Source organism: Sycon ciliatum, chromosome 9, assembly GCF_964019385.1.
Source record: "Sycon ciliatum chromosome 9, ocSycCili1.1, whole genome shotgun sequence".
NCBI classification, from domain to species: domain Eukaryota; kingdom Metazoa; phylum Porifera; class Calcarea; order Leucosolenida; family Sycettidae; genus Sycon; species Sycon ciliatum.
The window spans coordinates 18,624,147-18,642,563 of NC_088651.1; the positions used below are offsets into that span (position 1 = coordinate 18,624,147).

General features: G+C 44.7%; 1 protein-coding gene across 4 annotated transcripts in view; it reads left to right on the top strand.

The window, feature by feature from the left end:
* Nucleotides 1-3,636: 3,636 nt before the first annotated feature.
* Nucleotides 3,637-18,417, top strand: part of LOC135824950 (sushi, von Willebrand factor type A, EGF and pentraxin domain-containing protein 1-like) — a 31,690-nt gene continuing 16,909 nt past the window's right edge. The window contains exons 1-9 of one of the 4 annotated variants that reach the window (XM_065337688.1): nucleotides 3,637-3,835; nucleotides 4,325-4,466; nucleotides 8,199-8,365; nucleotides 9,774-9,912; nucleotides 10,525-10,691; nucleotides 13,188-13,370; nucleotides 15,170-15,346; nucleotides 16,158-16,355; nucleotides 17,957-18,133. In XM_065337688.1, coding sequence (XP_065193760.1) covers nucleotides 3,775-3,835; nucleotides 4,325-4,466; nucleotides 8,199-8,365; nucleotides 9,774-9,912; nucleotides 10,525-10,691; nucleotides 13,188-13,370; nucleotides 15,170-15,346; nucleotides 16,158-16,355; nucleotides 17,957-18,133 — 1,411 coding nt within the window. In that variant the 5' untranslated portion in view covers nucleotides 3,637-3,774. The remainder of the gene's footprint in view (nucleotides 3,836-4,324; nucleotides 4,467-8,198; nucleotides 8,366-9,773; nucleotides 9,913-10,524; nucleotides 10,692-13,187; nucleotides 13,371-15,169; nucleotides 15,347-16,157; nucleotides 16,356-17,956; nucleotides 18,134-18,417) is intronic. The other 3 variants (XM_065337691.1, XM_065337690.1, XM_065337689.1) reach the window with 3 other exon arrangements.

Here is an 18,417-nt window from a genome sequence, read left to right on the forward strand (position 1 = left end):
TGTCCATGCCATTGCACTTGTGGTTTCAAGATCAAACTCGAAGTTTTTTTGCTCTTCTGCCGAGTCCTGATAGCTAACAGTACAATTTATGCTCTGTTTTATTTGCCTTCTTTGTTTTTATGCTGGATGTCGTAAATGCACTAGCATTGAAACAATATTGCCCTCTTTTGAATAGTGCCCTCTCTGGAATAGTGCCTCATATGTGATGGACATTAAAAAAAGTTAGTACCCGAGGAGTACTAATCGCGAGTACGGAACGCCTCCTAACGTCACGCTGCGTGTTCACTCCGTTGGTCTGATGGCGAGGGATTTTTTCTACTGGCCAACATCCAAACATCAAAGAAGACCTCAAGCCTCTGAATATACCGATTCAGGAATGCCACAACCTCGCCAATAACAAGCAATTCTGGTTCACGATCATTGACAGATGCATGACCCCGTTTGATTTGTTTATGGGGGCAATATGCGACCTGTTCATATTATTATTATTATTATTATTATTTAACACAGCCCTACTGGTAAACATGTGGCGAACCAAAAACAGGAAAAAAAGAACTAAGACACAGGCCTTTACTCTGATCACGACTTTTCTAAGTGGTCGAAGACTCCAGTGCAGCCATTTACACATTAGTCTCCCTCAAGTCACTTCTGCCAATGGACGTTTGTCGCTTTTTGCTCACATTCTGGTTTGATTTTTACATGCTCACTGGGTGAACAGCACAGTACCCTGAACGAGCGGCCAAACCATGCAACAGCCACCCATGACACCTTTACTTGCCAAGCAGGGTTGGGCCTCTTTCTTTTTCTACGAGTCTCATTATTTTGTTCCGTTGCCCGTACAACACATGTTCTAGTATCTTGCGGAACAAAAAAACTGTTCAACCTCATTACATGACACCCAGTGAAGGGTGCGTGCGCACGCTATGGCTAGTTTCTCTGTACGGATACTGGCACATCGATGTGGATAGCTGGTAGACTAAAATTCATCTGAGACCACCCTAGCTGGTTTGCCAGGTCTATAATAGAGTCTTAAGTCATGAACACAATTGTCCGTTACACACTCAATCACGGTGTACGGGTGTTAGCGGCGTCGTGAGTTCCCTTCGGGAACGGTCACGATATGTTACTCTCTTTTTTTTTAATCAACCACGAAGCAAACTTCGAGCTCATACTATAACTGAAACCTGCCTGAGAGTACCATAACCTGTCCATTCCCCAAACTCATGTTACATTTTGGACCAGCGAAGTCCCATGGCAACAAAGAATGTCGACTGTCACAGGACGATGACGAGACCAGTTAGTAGAGAGGTTGCGCACAACGAATATTCGTAGCGCCGTAACGAACTTTTTTTAAACGAAAAAAGCCAAAGAATATTCGTACATGTAAGAAAGAGAAGAAACACATGAGAACGAGTTATGCAGCAAGTATCCACGAATGTAACAAGATGATAAACGGTTAGAAAGTGAGATAATATGGCACAAAACTGACAAGCTACTGAGACATTCAGCGACCCGAGACCTAGCTCTAACACATCTCCAGTGCGCAAACAACATCCTTCCAACTTGGAAGGTTCATGGTTACGTAGGACCGAAGAGGGGAAGGTGAGCGCAGCGAAAATGTGCACAAGCTAAGTCCCACGGCAACAAAGAATGCCGACTGTTACAGGACGATGACGAGTCTAGTTAACAACATGACAATGCGGTCTGACTACAATTCGAAGCAGCAAAGCAACACACCACCCAACTTGGGTGGGTCAGCAACGAAACGTACGTCGTGTGGAACTACTTGTTATTGTAGTCAACTCGTCCACAATAGTGGCATGCATGAGGAGTACCGTTAGATATTGGCGTCCGGTTTTGTACAATTCGTTTTCGCAAAGCTTCCCCCTTTCCTTTATCTCTGATATTGCTGACCCACCCAAGCACAAGCACCCGAGCACATTCGACACAGTACGCTGAGATCAGCTTTTTCGGTCTTTCCCCTTCAGACTATCCTTGAAGGTGAGAAGATTCTCTCTCTCTCTCTCTCTCTCTCTCTCTCTCTCTCTCTCTCTCTCTCACTCACTCACTCACTCACTCACTCCTTTCTTCCCGGTTGCCGTGCTTGTGACTTTTTTTCCCCTGCTGCCGTGCTCATATTAGTTATCTAACTACAGCTGTATCTTCTTCTTGGTTCTGTTTGTCCGCTTATTATTATATTTTCTTTTCTCTTATTATCAGTGGGACCATTGTCATTTGGTTTAGGCCTGTTTTGGAACTCCACTTTAAATAAAGCCAAACAACAACAACAACAAGATTTCAGGCTGCGGTTAATTTGTGTGGCTCCCAGGGGCGTGAAGGTTTGTAAAGGTTCATGGACATGTAGATGTTCCAGATGAGTCCACAAAGGACGAGACAGCTCTGCCCACAGACTGTGTATACATGTATATTCCAATGATGTGTTTGTGGTCGATGTCATGATATCTGCCACACTGTTCGACTATGAGTGCGCGTTCTGTGCGCGCGATGTGAGCTGCACATGATGTTGGCATATCTAACCCTGCTACGCATGGGAAACGCAGCGTCAGCATCAACAATCGTTGGTATACATAACTACGTTTAAGCCTGACGTTGCAATACGTTGTTTGGACCTGACACGATGGTTGCGCCAGTATTCGTAATATCTTGCGGTCATACAGTCCTGTAGCCTAAGGTGCAATGACTCAACTACGATCAAAGTTCATCAGACGCAGAGTTCCATTCATCCCTGCTACCACCTGGACACCTTCCCTGTAACAAGCTCCCCAGACTGTGACGTGATGTGTTACAGGAAATGCCTTTTGCGGAAACTTGAGCCAACCCAAGCCTATCCTTTCCAGACACGAAATCGCCCCTCAAACAATTAGTGCGGGCTACTCCATTGGATTTCTGATCCACATTAACCCACGGCGACTGAAATACGACAAAACCGTTGCAGGTACATGTATATCAGTCATGCGCCGTAAACGTCCGTTATGAATTGCGCGTTTTGAAGAAATATCTAGTGCAACAATCGACGTTAATAAATGTTTTGGCATCAGTCAATCAGAATGCGGGACAAATCTGCTGTGTAGTCCATGCTCAACAGGGTGAAAGGTTTGATGCTGAAGGATCTGTAAGGTGCAGTAATGCTGTGATATGTGTTTGTGCAGGCCTTGTGGCCGGATTCCGCACTGTAATTATCATCACAATATCAACAACAACAAGGTAATGCTGTAAGAATGCAGCGCGACGCTCGCCCCCAGTACAGCCCCCGCCAATTCGCAGGTCAATGTACCAGACCATTTGGCTACAGGCCAGATGTAAGCACGACTGCATGACACGTCCAGGGCGGCAATCAGCACTCTGCGGGCTAACTGCCAACACGATGCTGACACATCAAGGTGAAATAACAGTTCCGCAGCAGTGGATTGAATGATGCTGCACAATTTGCCGCGCTCTCCACTATTAGTTCCTAGGGTAAGAAGCTGGCATAGCAAAAAAGCTAGAGATTTAATCATTCGTGCAGTGTAGCAGTCCGGATGAAGTCCCTATATCTGCACGAACATGACTGTGCATGTCCTTGAAGACGTAATGAAAGAAACGGCTATTGCCAGCCGGCAAGCAATATCGCCCCTATAAAGCTCTCATTCTCTCAGCTGCAGTGAAACAGTGGAGAGTTTTTTCACGTTTGTATCGACAAGCTGATCAGTCGTGCACCATCAACCATAAGGAAGAGGTGAGGCTGGAAGTTGTTTCTTCCTCAATCCGTTCAGGATGCAGGCTGGATGGATGGTACTTGTTCTTTGCCTCGCCGGCCGCTTCTATGCTTGTCTAGGTGAGATTTGCCTGAGATCAACTATCCCAGAATCTAAAATTGAATTAAATCTTCTATTCACCATTTCGATGTAATTCCGACTGATACCCGTCACAGGAAAGCGTTCTTGGAAACCTCTCGACCTACCTTGCCTTGTGTGTAGGAGTAATGAGTGCGCACTTAACTCTATTCATAGCTTTATTCAAATTGTTATAGAGTTGGTGGACAAGCCGTTGATTATTCACTCTCATTGTCCCCACCATCACTCCCTATTAACCCGTGCCACCACCCAAAGCCCTCCATTCTTTATCCACTGACGATGTTGTGCAGAACAACGAAACGTCTGGAGAAGTATCGTAAATATTTCTATCGTTATTAAATTTTATCAAATATACCACTCTTTGGTCTAGAAAGAATACTTTTTTTCAAATTGTTATAGTCCATGTCGATTACTAGTACATGTAAAATAATAGAAAAAAACTTCCTCATGATTGTGTTGGCTCTTTCCAGGATCTAGAGATGTGCGCATTGTAGGAACCGGGAGGAATCCGCTGAAAGGCAGAGTGGAGGTTCGTCACAATGGCGTATGGGGAACGGTATGCGATGACCAATGGGACCTCTTTGATGCCGCCGTCGTCTGCCGCCAACTAGGGTGAGTTCTGTCGCTAATAAACTGTGTTGTTGAATTGTCTGTAGGGATGTTTAAGTAGTGAAACAGGCCACAACCATCTGGATGTGATATGCTTTTTCTAATGCATATTGCCTTTTATTGGCTCAATATCTGAGTTTCATAACGCATACTGCCTCGCATTTTTGTTCAATGCCGAGCGAAACGTAATTTTGACATCATCACGGTTGATGATTTTGTTCTTCTCGAACCAAATACGCGTCGCCTCACCCTACTGCCAGTTTTTTGGGCTGATTTCGAGTATATTGGCGGAGTGCGGTGGTGATCATCACGTTTTCTGAAGTGCGCAAAGTGGAGGGCATGAAAAGATGCATTTATAACGAATACAGTGAAATCTGTCTAAGATGCCCGCTGCTCAAGGGACCTTCAAAACGTGGTCTCCATATGCAGGGTCATTTGACTGGGAATTGCATTCCTCGGTCCTGGTTCAGTGGCTTTCCACGCCAGGTGATCGCCTTATCCGAGTGGTCGCCTTAGCAGGTTTCACTGCATGGCAACTAGAACCAGTACACTACTTGCTGGGTGCAGCTTAGCTCGCAGGTCCGTTCCAAAATTTCTGACGTCCGTGCTGATATACAAAGCCAAGTTCATATACATCACCTGCCCATCACACAGAGACCCAAGCCTTACTGATCCACTGGCTGTTGTTGTTGTTGTTGTTGTTGATTTTTATTTTACTTCGCAAGGCCAAACGGGCAATGGCGCCCAATTCTATGGAAGCGAAGACAAGTATTCCAGTATAATTACCCATAGTTTCGAAAGAGAGAGGGCATCATAAGGGATCCCTGAAGATGCACTCGTAGACCATTTCTGGTGTACCCAAGGCCTATAGTGCAGCTGTGTGCGTATTACGTTATAAAGTCCATAACTCAGTTTGTGAATTTTTTGCCATAAGCACCCTTTTGTCATGGTGCGGCTCTATATGATCATCACAAGGCGGGATAAGAGTTTCGCTATTCTTCATATTGAGGACAATCTATAGAGGATGAAAAAGCTGGCAACCCGCCTAACCAACTCCCATTTTCAACCAGCTTGGTGCTCACAACATCCTCATTAGGCTCATGCTCATGTCTTACCGCTATGTTTTCCCTGGCTAAATTCTAAATCTAACAACTAAGTCTCTTCCAAGTCTGAGCTGAAGCCCAACCCATCTTGTACTAGTCTTCTCGGTTTGAAGCGCCTATCTTGGGGGTGCTGGTTCCTGGAATATGCTGCCCGTATCTGCTCCAACTTGTAGGTCAATCACTCCACTTACACATGTCAGCACTGCAAGCCCCGGCAACCTGTAGAACGCCATCAGTAGTTCGAGTTTCCCAAGTAAAATTAAAATAAAGAGACAACGAGGCAACTTTGCAAACGCGAATTTGTAAAAGTTAGTTCACTGCCCGACATTACCGTGTGCCACTCACGTTCGCGTATTCGTTACTACATAAACATGTAGGTTTGACTAGCCCTCAGCACTGCCACCACGAGTACATGTCGTCACAGTGTGAACTAGTAACGCACGGGATTGGATTTGTGAACACGTTATCAGTTCGGAACGCACGCATTACGTGTCGACAAGCCTCTTCCAAGTTTTCCTAGGCACACCGGAATTCCGCATCTGTTCACCATATGGAACATAATGTGAACACCGTCTGCGCTCTACCGCTCCGCAGGACATGGCAATCAAATTCAGCCTGTGTCTTGTGTTCTCCTTTCATTGCGGCATTGAAATGCCTTCGCGAACTGCGATGCTACTAGAACATGTACAGAGTAGACTCGGTCTGTGAAATAGGTCTACCAATTCTACGCTATGCTTCAGAGCTACATAGATGCACAAATCTCGAGAAGCGTGGTTCGTGAACTAACGTTATGGAAGCCTGCGGCAGAAGCTGCTTAGTGTGAATGATGTTACTTTAGTGATTCAGGCTTCTTCGGAGTAGACCAGTTGAAAAGTCACGTATCAGTTACTCGCGCCATGGGATTAATGCTTATCATATCCTGTCGGTTAAAAAAATAATATCCTGTCCGTTCGGCTATAGAATTTATGGAATACTCAATCTGCGGACAGAACTCTTTCGTTCTTTGTGGACTCATCAGCGCAGCACAGAGAAAATGAGGCCGAACCTGATAGCAATGAAAAATACATTTTCCAGACTACTTCCTCCGCGTCATCGAAATTGTCGCAGTTTGACTTTTGGTGTAAAACGCGGTATTTACTCACCAGCACTCGTACCAGAGGCAAGGAATCGGACATAGGCGATAGTCATCAGTATAGGGTGACGGCAAAGTTCTATTTTCTGTTATTGGAAGCTGGAATTTTTGAACTAGACGCAATTTCTTCGCTGATGTCGCTGCGCTGGTAATTTCGACTCGCTGAGATCAGTCAGGCGTTGCAGCCTGCACATTTCTCGTGCTTATGGCCATTCACTCAAGCCCCATCACTGTTTTACCTTAGCTGGGGTGAGAATGACTTCGTGGAACAAGTGGCAGTGCTTGGAGAAACATCGAGGGGTCGGCAAACTAAATGCCTGCAACAGCGATAAAATTTGTCGCTCTGGGCGTCTGGCCGAGACACTCAGTACTACTACTAGTACATGATTGTACCTGCAAGAGCCGTGTAGACTCTACACGTAGTGCTAGTGATGCACGCGCAGGTGTTGTACCAAGGTACCAGTGATGCTGAAAAAGAGGGCACGCTGGACGTGATACTACACTTACCTGCATGAGCTGTGGGCATGCCACGGCTAAAAAAAGTTCATTTCAAGATCGACGTGATTCCGAGGTGATTCCGCCGACGGTAATCAACCGACCTCGCAACGATCGTGTATTCTGACTAGGCTTCGTTGGTGGTGAAGTACAAATCATCCAGAGCTAGCAGACGACAAGCATAGCAGCTCTCGTCCTGTGGAGAAAGTCAAAGCGTTTGAGATGAGGCGCGACCAACTTTCAACCTTCCTTGAAATATTTCGGAACGATATTTTTGCGTCCCTTGACATCAGCGACGACGAGGACTTCATCTCTGCATGAAAACTCTCAGTCCAATTGTCCTGGAACGATACTCTAGTCTTCAGACTATCATACTGTGTAATAAGTTTTGAATGGCTTAGTTTATGGAGTTGTCGGTAACAAGTGACAAGTCACTAGTCAAACTGCGACAATTTCGATGACGCGGAGGAAGTAGTACGCACCTTGCCAGAGTGCTCAAACTGACCAGGCAATTTAGGGAATACGCTGAAACTTTATCAGGATTTATCAGGATTGGTTTCGATTTGCATTACGTATACTTTTCCCTGCTTGTCCATGACAGACATTAGAATACTAATAATTAAAAATAAGAACCTCTATAATGTATGGCGGAGGGTCTAGAGAAGTATGCAACTCTTGCTCGTACAAAACAAAAACCTCCATCAACTCTAGGATACATCGGTCCGGCACACCTATCGCTTTGCCACGACATAGGGTGAAACCTGTCTGAGACGACCGCTCCAAGGACCTTCAGACCGTGGTCTTTGTTAGCAGGTGGTCTCTTTATCCAGGGCTATTTGACTGGAATTAGCATCCATTGGTCCTTGTTTCAGTGGTCTTCTAGGACAGGTGGTCGCCTTGACAGGTTTCACTGTGCATGTACAATGTAAAGATGAATGATAAAAGGATTCATGCCGACCAAAGAACGTCATTGCCGATTGATTGCATCCGTTCGTGTCGCTTCAGGTTCACGCGGGCTGTTGCTGCTCTTCAGAGATACGGCGGCGGATCTGCGCCCATCCTTCTGGACGGCCTGAGATGCTCTGGACAGGAGAATGATCTGTTCGAGTGCGAGGGAAACCCTGTTGCCGTACATGACTGTAGTCACAATGAAGATGCCGGTGTGGAATGCGGTAAGATTTAGAAAAAATCGAGGCAAGGCAAATGATGCAATTGATTGAGCGCTGAAAGTGGAATTAAGGAATGCGGTAAGATTTAGAAAGAATCCAGGCAAGGCAAATGATGCAATTGATTGAGCACTGAAAGTGGAATTAAGGAATGCGGTAAGATTTAGAAAAAATCGAGGCAAGGCAAATGATGCAATTGATTGAGCGCTGAAAGTGGAATTAAGGAATGCGGTAAGATTTAGAAAGAATCCAGGCAAGGCAAATGATGCAATTGATTGAGCACTGAAAGTGGAATTAAGGAATGCGGTAAGATTTAGAAAGAATCCAGGCAAGGCAAATGATGCAATTGATTGAGCACTGAAAGTGGAATTATCCTTGCAAACGATCCTCACCCGTATATTTCTGTGTCGATCACGATCAATGGTAATAACTGTTGCGATTTTAAATCACACCAAGCCACGAAGTCGGTAAACTTTAGCAATTGACGCGTCCCGCCTGCTAACATGTTAGCAACATTGCATGATCATAATCGACTTAGGGTATAAAAATTAATGATAACGACAGGCATTATGCGTTTTTGTGGTTTCCTGGTGGTTTGTTTGGGTGTGCTCGGGTATTTTTGGTTGGACACCAATCACACTCTGATGCAATGTTCCGGTAACTATGACCATGGTCTTAAACGGACATGAACATGTATATCTTAAACAGCATTGGAGTTAGAAGTTGCGACTTCGGCGGTAATAGTCATGAAGTTGATTGTTCCAACTAGGAACACACGCTTCTTGCCGAACTTGACACTTGACTGTCTCACGGCTGCCATCCGGAGCACATGAGGAGCACGTCGCACCTTCCACTCGGCAAACCTGCAAGAAAGCACCACTCCCTGCCAGCAGTCGTGAGTCAGTCAAGTGTCAAGTTCGGCAAGAAGCGTGTGTTCCTAGTTGGAACAATCAACTTCACAGCATTGGAGTGTACAAGCAAATGTTCAAAATTGTGCACGGAGCAAAACGTGAAAAGGAACAAGCAAAACAAAAAGTGCCGATAACAAGTATGAGAGGGTCCAAAAGGGGGCAAACAGTACGTGTAAATTGATTGCACTTCTGAATTCACCGAGGCTGTGACCCTAAACCTGCAATAGTGCTCAAATGACTGCGAATGGGCAGAGCGTAGTACGCAAGAGGTACACAAAAGGAAATAAATGGGCCATTTTTGGTTGTAACTCAGAGTTTCATGGCAAAAACCAATAATCAGACAACAACAATTTACTTCTGAATTCTGTTGTTACAGCGATACCGTGCATTGCTGTACTACTATTAGCCGGGGATTTGACACAATATGGGCACAGACTAATACATTTGTATGAAACATATGACTATGTTCATTCTTTGCTGTTTTCTCTTCCGTGTGCATGCAGCTAACGATAACGTGCGTATTGTGGACGGCCCCAGTCCCGCTACAGGGCGTGTAGAAGTTCGCTACAACGGCCGCTGGGGGACGGTATGTGATGATGACTGGGGGCAAGAAGACGCAAACGTTGTCTGTCGTCAACTGGGGTTAGTATAATCCTATTATTTTCCTGTACATGTACGTACGGTTCTCTTGTGAATCATTCCTTTTCAACCGTCATCAACTGGTTGTACAAAGAAGGGCTGGCCATCTGCAGAGACTGGCCTTTCGTAACTCAAGTAGAAATAGTGATCCCCGTTTTGTCGAAAGGAAAATATCAACATAATTCGCTGAGGTTGTATTATGCATTGGTCATGTCAGGTCGCGGATGTGCGCGTGAATGCTCTAAAGGTAGAGGTTGTCTTGATTCTTGTTTCTCTTTGTAAACAAAACTCCCAAAACAATCCCTAAACACTACGAGGAGATTTAGGACTGTATGCCGTATGGCTGGTTTGGCTGTGTGTTTTGTAGTGAGAACCGTGAGCCCCTGGATTTTGCACCTTGTTTCAGGGTTTTCTTGTCACTGTTCACTTGTCCCAGTACCTGCTGAGCTGATGGTCTTGGCACCAAAGTGTCGAAGTGGATAAATGTGGACTATCCTGGGACGCAAGGAGGCAACGTTTGAAGGTGATCGTAAAGTAATGTCTAACTGTACTAGCAGATAGGGATGGCTAAATACTTTTAAACTAAACCACGTTCGTGCTTTTCGAATTTTGCAGCTTCTCTTTCGGACTTAGGGGTATTCTGACTTACGGTGGCGGAAGCGATCCGATATTGCTGGACGGATTGGGGTGCGTGGGAAACGAGAGTTCTCTTTTCCAATGTCCCAGCAATCCAGTTGGAGACCATGACTGCAGCCACGCGGAAGATGCGGGAGTGGAATGCGGTAAGCTATTACAACACCAACTGTTTGATGACGTCATACACACTGTACGTAACAAGCAGAGAATGAGGAAAGTGGTGTAAGAAAAAAGGACCGAGGAACTACGGGTTATGCTATTACTTCGAAGTATGTGCACTAATAGCACCAGTTACTTGTAGGGCTGAAACAATTATACCGATAACTCGCATATCGATCGTTAAGAGTGCAATCGATAATCGTTAGTGTTCAAAACGAGTGCTAACGATTTTTTATGCATGCATATTAGTGACAGTATTCTAGCCCTTGCACTCCATCCGATAGTGGATACGAGTACAATCATGTACTTTCAAGTGCAGTTAAATTGATTTGTGTCTTTGAAAGAGATCGGGAGAGAAGACTTTGCCTTTTTGGTTCATTCGTGGGAGAAGTCGGAGATGAGAGCAGTTTGCCAGAGGGTGATGACAAGATTCTTCGCTCTAGCAACAACATGAAGCTCTCTACTTGAGTAGTTCATGTTGATAAAGCCAGCCAGATATCTACAGATGTCAACAGTGCGGTGCCACAAATTTCTAACGTAGCAAAGGTATCATGGAATTTCTTCATAAACTGGTGATCGATAGAGCTGTCAAGAATCGATAACCAATATATCGATCTATGGATACGAGTTAAGAGTAACTCTCCATCACTGTAACTGGATACTATATACAGTCAGAAAGTGCAATAACTAGGCACAAAACTGACAGAGTACTGAGACATTCGACGTCCTGACACCTAGCTTCAACACATCTCCGTAGCGCTAACCGACAGCCTTCCAACTTGGAAGGTTCAAGGTTATGGAAAGACCAAAGAGGGGAAGGCAGTTTTGTGCCTAGTTATTGCACTTTCTGACTGTATATAGTATCCAGTTACAGTGATGGAGAGTTACTCTTAACTCGTATCCATATGTCCTTTTCTTTTCTACATTTATTTATGGCTCAACATCCGAGTTTCAAATATATCGATCGTTAATGATATTAATTTTGTTGATCGTTAGGAGTTACTGAATGATCGTTTCAGCCCTAGTTACTTGACAATCGGCTCATGTGGTTTTTGTGAGCATTAAAAGGTAACTTGTAGTTCATTGGTCCTCTTTTTCCTATAAATTAATCCTTTGCTCTCTATTATTATTTTAAAAAGGCATGTCCGCGTAGGTGGCGGGGTGCCACTTTCGCTTATGCCATTAAAGATTGATGTCTGAAGAGTAATACGATACAATGAAATGACAGAAGTGACGTCAACGAAAGCCGTTAGCAACAATACCAATAGGACTAATGGAAAACTTCATCCAAAGTATGAAATAAAATAGAATACCAAAGTCGTCCGAGGTCGACCCCTGAAGCGTTCAGTGCCCTCGTCGTTGGCCAAGCGAAGACACATATCCGCTGCCAACATCTGAGTCTAAAGTGTTGCGACTCTGGTCCTCCCGCACAAGGAGGTAATCAAGATAGTTATCGTAATTATCATAATTCAATTTGAGGACTATGGCAAGGTACGTTCGGGCTGGTTTAAATCTGGCTTTGGAAAATTAATTTTTCAATTGCCATCAGGTTCGGTCTCATGTTCTCTGTGCTTTGCTGATGCGTTCACAAAGGACAAAACAGTTCTGCCCGCAGATTCAGTGATCATCATAATTATAACAGTTGTCTGACTCCACCTTATGTTGTACATAGACTTGCCCTTGGACATCGGCGACTCGACTGTATAGTATATTATATTTATAGGCCATTCCCACGGGGTGCAAGCACTTCCACGCGTGTGACCAAGATAACACTGGCAAACCATGATCCAGTTCACACGGTGCTGGGCGAACTTTGCACACGTCGATGTACCCATAGTGACCTCCTGAAAATGCAGGGAATTTTTAAATCTTGAATTTCCTTTGTTCAAGCACTTTCAACAACCGACACATTTTCTGGCGAGCAAAGTAAAATCGTGAGCACAATGGCCCTGGTCAAGTTCAAAAAGCAGTTGCACGCGTGTGTCCAAGTTTATCGTGCGCGAGTAAATATCCTTGCAAACTGTACGATAAAAATGAGTTTGCACGTCGTGTGAATGTCCTATTAGTCAACGTATATCCCAGAGAGCCTATCGAGGAGGCTGCCACAGTGAATATAAAATGTTATTTTTAAGTGGTCCTTCCATAGACACTGGCACTTTGATGGACTTAGACAGTCTTGAGCCTTTCTAGTTTGACTTGATCTGTATGTGGACATGAAGTAAAGTCTGTTGAGAATTATCGTGATTGGAATATTCAAACATGCAAGGATCTTGCTTCTTTGCCACTCTTTTTCCCCGTGAGCCATATTCTTTTATTGGCGTTGAATGGGAGCATTGTGCATTATCTCGTATTATCATTCTCGACAAGATACGTTCCTGTATTTTGACAGCTTCGCTATTGAGCACGATCTATAGACACTTAGTTCACCTTTCAAGCTCCGTGCCGCAACGTGCTTTTTTTCTTTTTCGTGTATTTGCTTGCAGTAACACTGAAATCGTGCAGCACGCCCCCTAGAGTCCCGAATGGTAAAATTAAAGCAGCAACCACAACGCCTGGGTCGTATGCCTACGTCACATGCAACAGTGGATATATGTTCAATGGAACTCGGTCGTACGTGGTGTGCGGAGCAGACGGAAGATGGATGCAACCTATAGATGACTGCATAGGTAGGGTATTATAATCCGTTACATCTATTGAGTATTTCTGCTTACAGGTATGGATACTAAATAACATCATGAATACAAAATCTATATAGGGTACAACTGTCTAGGGTACGAGCAGGGGGCCCATTGAAAATCGATGATGTAATGGCACATCGGTTTTTACTCGATTTTTCGATTTTTACGGGAGGCATCAAAACTGACCTGCGTTTGAACTTCGCTTGTGCAGTCTCCTTGCTCTTTTTGGGCGATTTCAAGTTTCTAGTCCTTTGGTAAGGATATGGAGCAATGCCTCCACCCGTTCGCGCGGCGTCCAGACGCAGGCATAGTGGGATGGTCTAAGACCATGACTGGGTACCTGGTTCAAGTCCGGCTTGGAAGCGGAAGGATTTTTGCCAGCCATGCTGCGACCCACAGTTAATTGGGAACTCGTGGCCTGGCACGAGGGAAACGCAGCTGCAGTGAATGGGATTTTCGGTTTTGATCACTTTGTGGTGGGTCAGATCTACACACCTCCCACCGCTTAGGCTGCGTTTACACGGAGACGAAATGAAACGAAACGAAACGAAACAGAACGAAAACGGGCTGGCCTCGAACCGTTTTCAAACCGTTTACACGAGAACGGCAAATCGTTTTGAACCGTTTACACGAAAACGGAAAACGGGCGATCAGGCTGCAGTTTGCACGTGCTAGCTTGGCGAAAGGGCGGGAAGTAACACGTTAGTTGGAGTTGGTACGTGCTGGTGGTCGCAAGGGTTGGGTATTTCCCGCGAAATATACTCCAGCGCGGAATGGTTTCCATGACCGCGCTCCGTTTCCAATCGTTTTCACTTTTTTCACCGTTTACACGAGAACGAAAACGTTTTGAAAACGTTTCAAAACACTTTGAAGTGCGTTTCCATTTCGTTCCGTTTAGGTATCGTTTTCGGGCGTTGTCGTGTAAACGATAGTAGTAAACGCAACGATTTCGTTCCGTTTAGGTCGTATTTCGTTGTCGTGTAAACACAAATCGTTTTCAATCGTTGTCGTGTAAACGCAGCCTTAGAAGCTGCATCTGTCCCTTGATCCTAGAGAGTGATGGCGTTCCTGCGGATGCTGAAAACTCGGCCTTCAGCTGAGTCTCACTCGGACCGTGTAGAAATAGGGTTCGAAGCCAAAAAAAATCGTACCCGATATTGATTTTGCATTCATTATACACACACTGAGTCTGAGGCATTACTCCTGTTTATGGCACACGCATTGTCTTCTTCTTATCATCTTTATTAATAATTTTAGAAAGGAAAAGGACATATGGATACGAGTTAAGAGTAACTCTCCATCACTGTAACTGGATACTATTATACAGTCAGAAACTGTATAATAGTATCCAGTTACAGTGATGGAGAGTTACTCTTAACTCGTATCCATATGTCCTTTTCCTTTCTAAATTTTTTTTGGCTCAACATCCGAGTTTCAAATTAACAATTTTTTTATAATTATTTCTTTTGCGCGGCAGAATCAACTGTTGCGTGCATGAACCGGCAAAATTATTCTCATGCGCCATCAATAGGAGCAGATCGCGCAGCGCATAGAGGAAACACACATGAATGTCTTCTTATTGTCTGCACTAAATCCCTGTGAATCGCGAAGCTTGGTTCAGCCCGTGGTTGTCCAAGTCTATGACAGGTGATGGTGACGCTGCAACTGCGCTGATCAATACTTACGTTACTGACTCTTGTTCGCAGACAATCAATGGGTCCATATTCACATTAGTACCCGCCTTTTCCGATAATTTCTATCTTGATTGCATTGTATCTTCCATACAGTAATAAACTGCGGACCGCCGCCGAATGGATTCAAATCGAACGTAACGTACTCCTCGACAACTGTGAAGAGCTCAGCTCTGTACACGTGCTGGGACAATGCATCCTATGTTAGCGGAAGTAGCAAATCTCTCTGCCAGGCTAATGGCCTTTGGTCTGGTGGACCTCGAATATGTGAAGGTAAGATCAATTCCCATACCACGTGCTATCGTCATGGCAACTGACTGTTGAAATTGTACATGCCAGCATTGTTTCGGACGTCACCTTAACTCTGTCCTTTTTCAGTATCAAAATCTATTCTTTTTCTGTTCAATTAGTTCTCCATCGTTCCATGCCTATTCACAGTGTACCGCCGCCCCCCCCCCCTCCCCTCCGCCTTCAATCGTACGTGCAGACCAATGTTGTTCCAAATGTAATCCGTACGTATTTCTGTACTCTCGGCGGTGTTGAGCGCTGTCAGCACACTAGATGCATCCTCCGGTATTGTTGCTGGTTTGTTGTTCGCTGTATTTTACTTCGTACATTCACACGGGATGAAGACCCAATAAAATGATGGCGAAAGCTTGGCCTAGAAGTGCCTGTGGAAGAACATCGTAGAAGCTATGGCAGCATATGGGTGGGCATTACTACAGTCCATTCATTGGAAACTGGCCCGCTGGCTTTTGAAAGTCGGATTTGGGCCGAATTGAGGATCAAAAACCCACTTTAAATCTCAAAAATCTGGGTTTGGGATCTGCTTCTCCATACATTGTGCCATGGCATACCTGTCCTGATTTTGTAAAACCTGGCTGAATTTCTATTTCCCTGTTCTTGGACTTTTCTGGCCTCAAATGTGGCAAGGAGTAATTGCACGGGCCACACAATGCAGGATGTACTGTTGTTTTCACGATGTCTACAACTATGTGACAGAGACACCAAAAAGTTAGGGTGCCAGTTTCCAATGAATGGACTGTATATGTATATGTATTCGTGTTCTCTGCTTTGCTTCCAGCGTCGCCCACAGTTGTGGAAGCGAAACCTTGCAGGACACCAAGACCACTGCCCCATTCGTCACTGAATAATACCAGCCGCATGCCTGGATCACGTTCCTACATCACATGCGATAGTGGATATACGTTTGACCATGCGGCGCCGTACGTAGTGTGCAGGAATGACGGCTCCTGGTCGAATCCAACCGGACGCTGCATGAGTATGTACAAAGCCATGCCATAACGTCCTAGCTTTTCGAATCTAATGCTGGGGGTTGCTGTTAAACCTCAGACCTGGAAACACCACACTTTGCCCTTCTTAAAACATCTGAAAAAAGGACGGCGCTCCAAATTTCGTAGCAGGATCAAAGAGTGTCCATTAGCCCTTTCCCAAAGATGCCACAAAATTTCGCAACTAACTTCTCTCTTCTCTTCTCTGTCTTATGCTTTTCACAACCGTGCCAAAACAAGTTCAAGTTGCTGAAATCACATCCATATTTTCAGAAAAAGCCCAAAAATGTTGCCAACATCGCAACTTGAAAATAATGAGAGAGTTCTTGTGCATACAAGAACAAGCAAAAAAGGAGCGGTAATAGCCGAAGTGCAGAGACAGAAAACTCTTTACCCCTTTCTGCTGTGAAGTACAACTTTACACGGTGCAAGTAGCCTTTTGCACGCATCCTTCATCATTTCAGTCCACGCAAAAGGGAATGCACATAATTAACTGCCGTAGATCTACTGTTTCTCTGATAAGAGTCTGAAGGCGGAGGAGAAATGAACAGGTATTCAATTGCCGGACATGTAGTCTGTGACTTGACCTTTTGACGTCCATGCCATTGGGCCAAGGTTGCGGAAACATTTCGAAGCAGTTCGCGAAATTGACGAAAGTTGCGATTTCTTCCAAAACAACGAAAAGTTGCGGGAAAAGTCGCCAGCATCTTTGGGAAAGGGCAAGTGTCCATGCGCTAGCCCTATACACCTCTTGCTCTCTAATTATGACAGTTGTTCCATTGTATGATGTCATTGTATGATATCATTGTATGATGTCATTGTATGATGTCATTGTCTAACATCTACCTGTACTTGCACATTCTATGTTAACTGAACACCATTTTTACGGCTAGGGATCGTCTCAGAAACGCTGCACACCCAGTTAATTATGCTGTTCTAAACTTTCTAAGCTGGTTGTGTTTCTCAACGCAATTGTATAGCCGGTGGTAACGCGGACGTGCAAACTTTACTTTTTTTTAAATGTTCTTCATAGTAGATACAACTCACATTTTCTGATGGCCATTCTGTCATATTCCATCCTTGAAATGATATTGATTTTGTGGAAGGAAGATTTACTCAACACATTGCATAGATCGTTAGCCAAGGTAAAAAAATGTAACATCGAAAAATGTGGGCAAAAGTTATGCGACCGAGTCCACCAGCTAAACCAGATCGTGTAAAGTCAGACTTGCGCAATCTAGCACAAAACAGACTAGGGTTACCCAAACATTCCACGGCTTGAAATTCAGCTTGACCATTGCTTGATAGCACGAACCAACGGCCTTCCCTCTCTGAAATTTACAGTAATATCCATGAACCTTCCAATTTGGCAGGCCATTTCCTTAGCGCTAGCGAGCACTGTTCAAACCGACTGTCATGCCGTGGAATTTCTCAGTACTCCTTTTCAGTTTTGTGCTAGATTGTGCATGATCTGAGTGTTCAAAATCTGGTTTAGTTGGTGGACTCTGTCGCATAACTTGTGCCTACTTTTTTCCATGATACAAAACATAGCTGCTAACATAACCTCTTACTTTCCTTGTGGTCTATGCAGAAGTAAGCTGTGGCTCGCCCTTAGCAGGATACAAGGCAACAGCAGCCTATCAATCCACAGCGGCTGGAAGCTCCGCCACGTACACATGTTGGCCCAATACCACATACGTTAGTGGCAGCGAGCATGCTATGTGTACGGACTCGGGACGGTGGTCAGGCGAGCCGTATGTCTGCCAAGGTGTGTGGAACTAACTATCAAGAGTTTTCTATTCGACCTACAGATTGCGATCGCTCCAAAAGACTGATATTTGACCAAGTTGCGACAATTTGAAAATGCTAGTCCCATAGATCCCATTGGTTCGATGCGTGCACGTGCGGACAACAAGGGGTTCATTAAGAGGCTTAGCAGTGCGTGTCATCCTAACACCACGATTAGCTTCCTGGGCCAGGCGTTGAGGCTAAGGAATGTGTTTGGGTCTTCTTCATCTGTATAATTAACCAGGAGTCATGTGACATTTGACC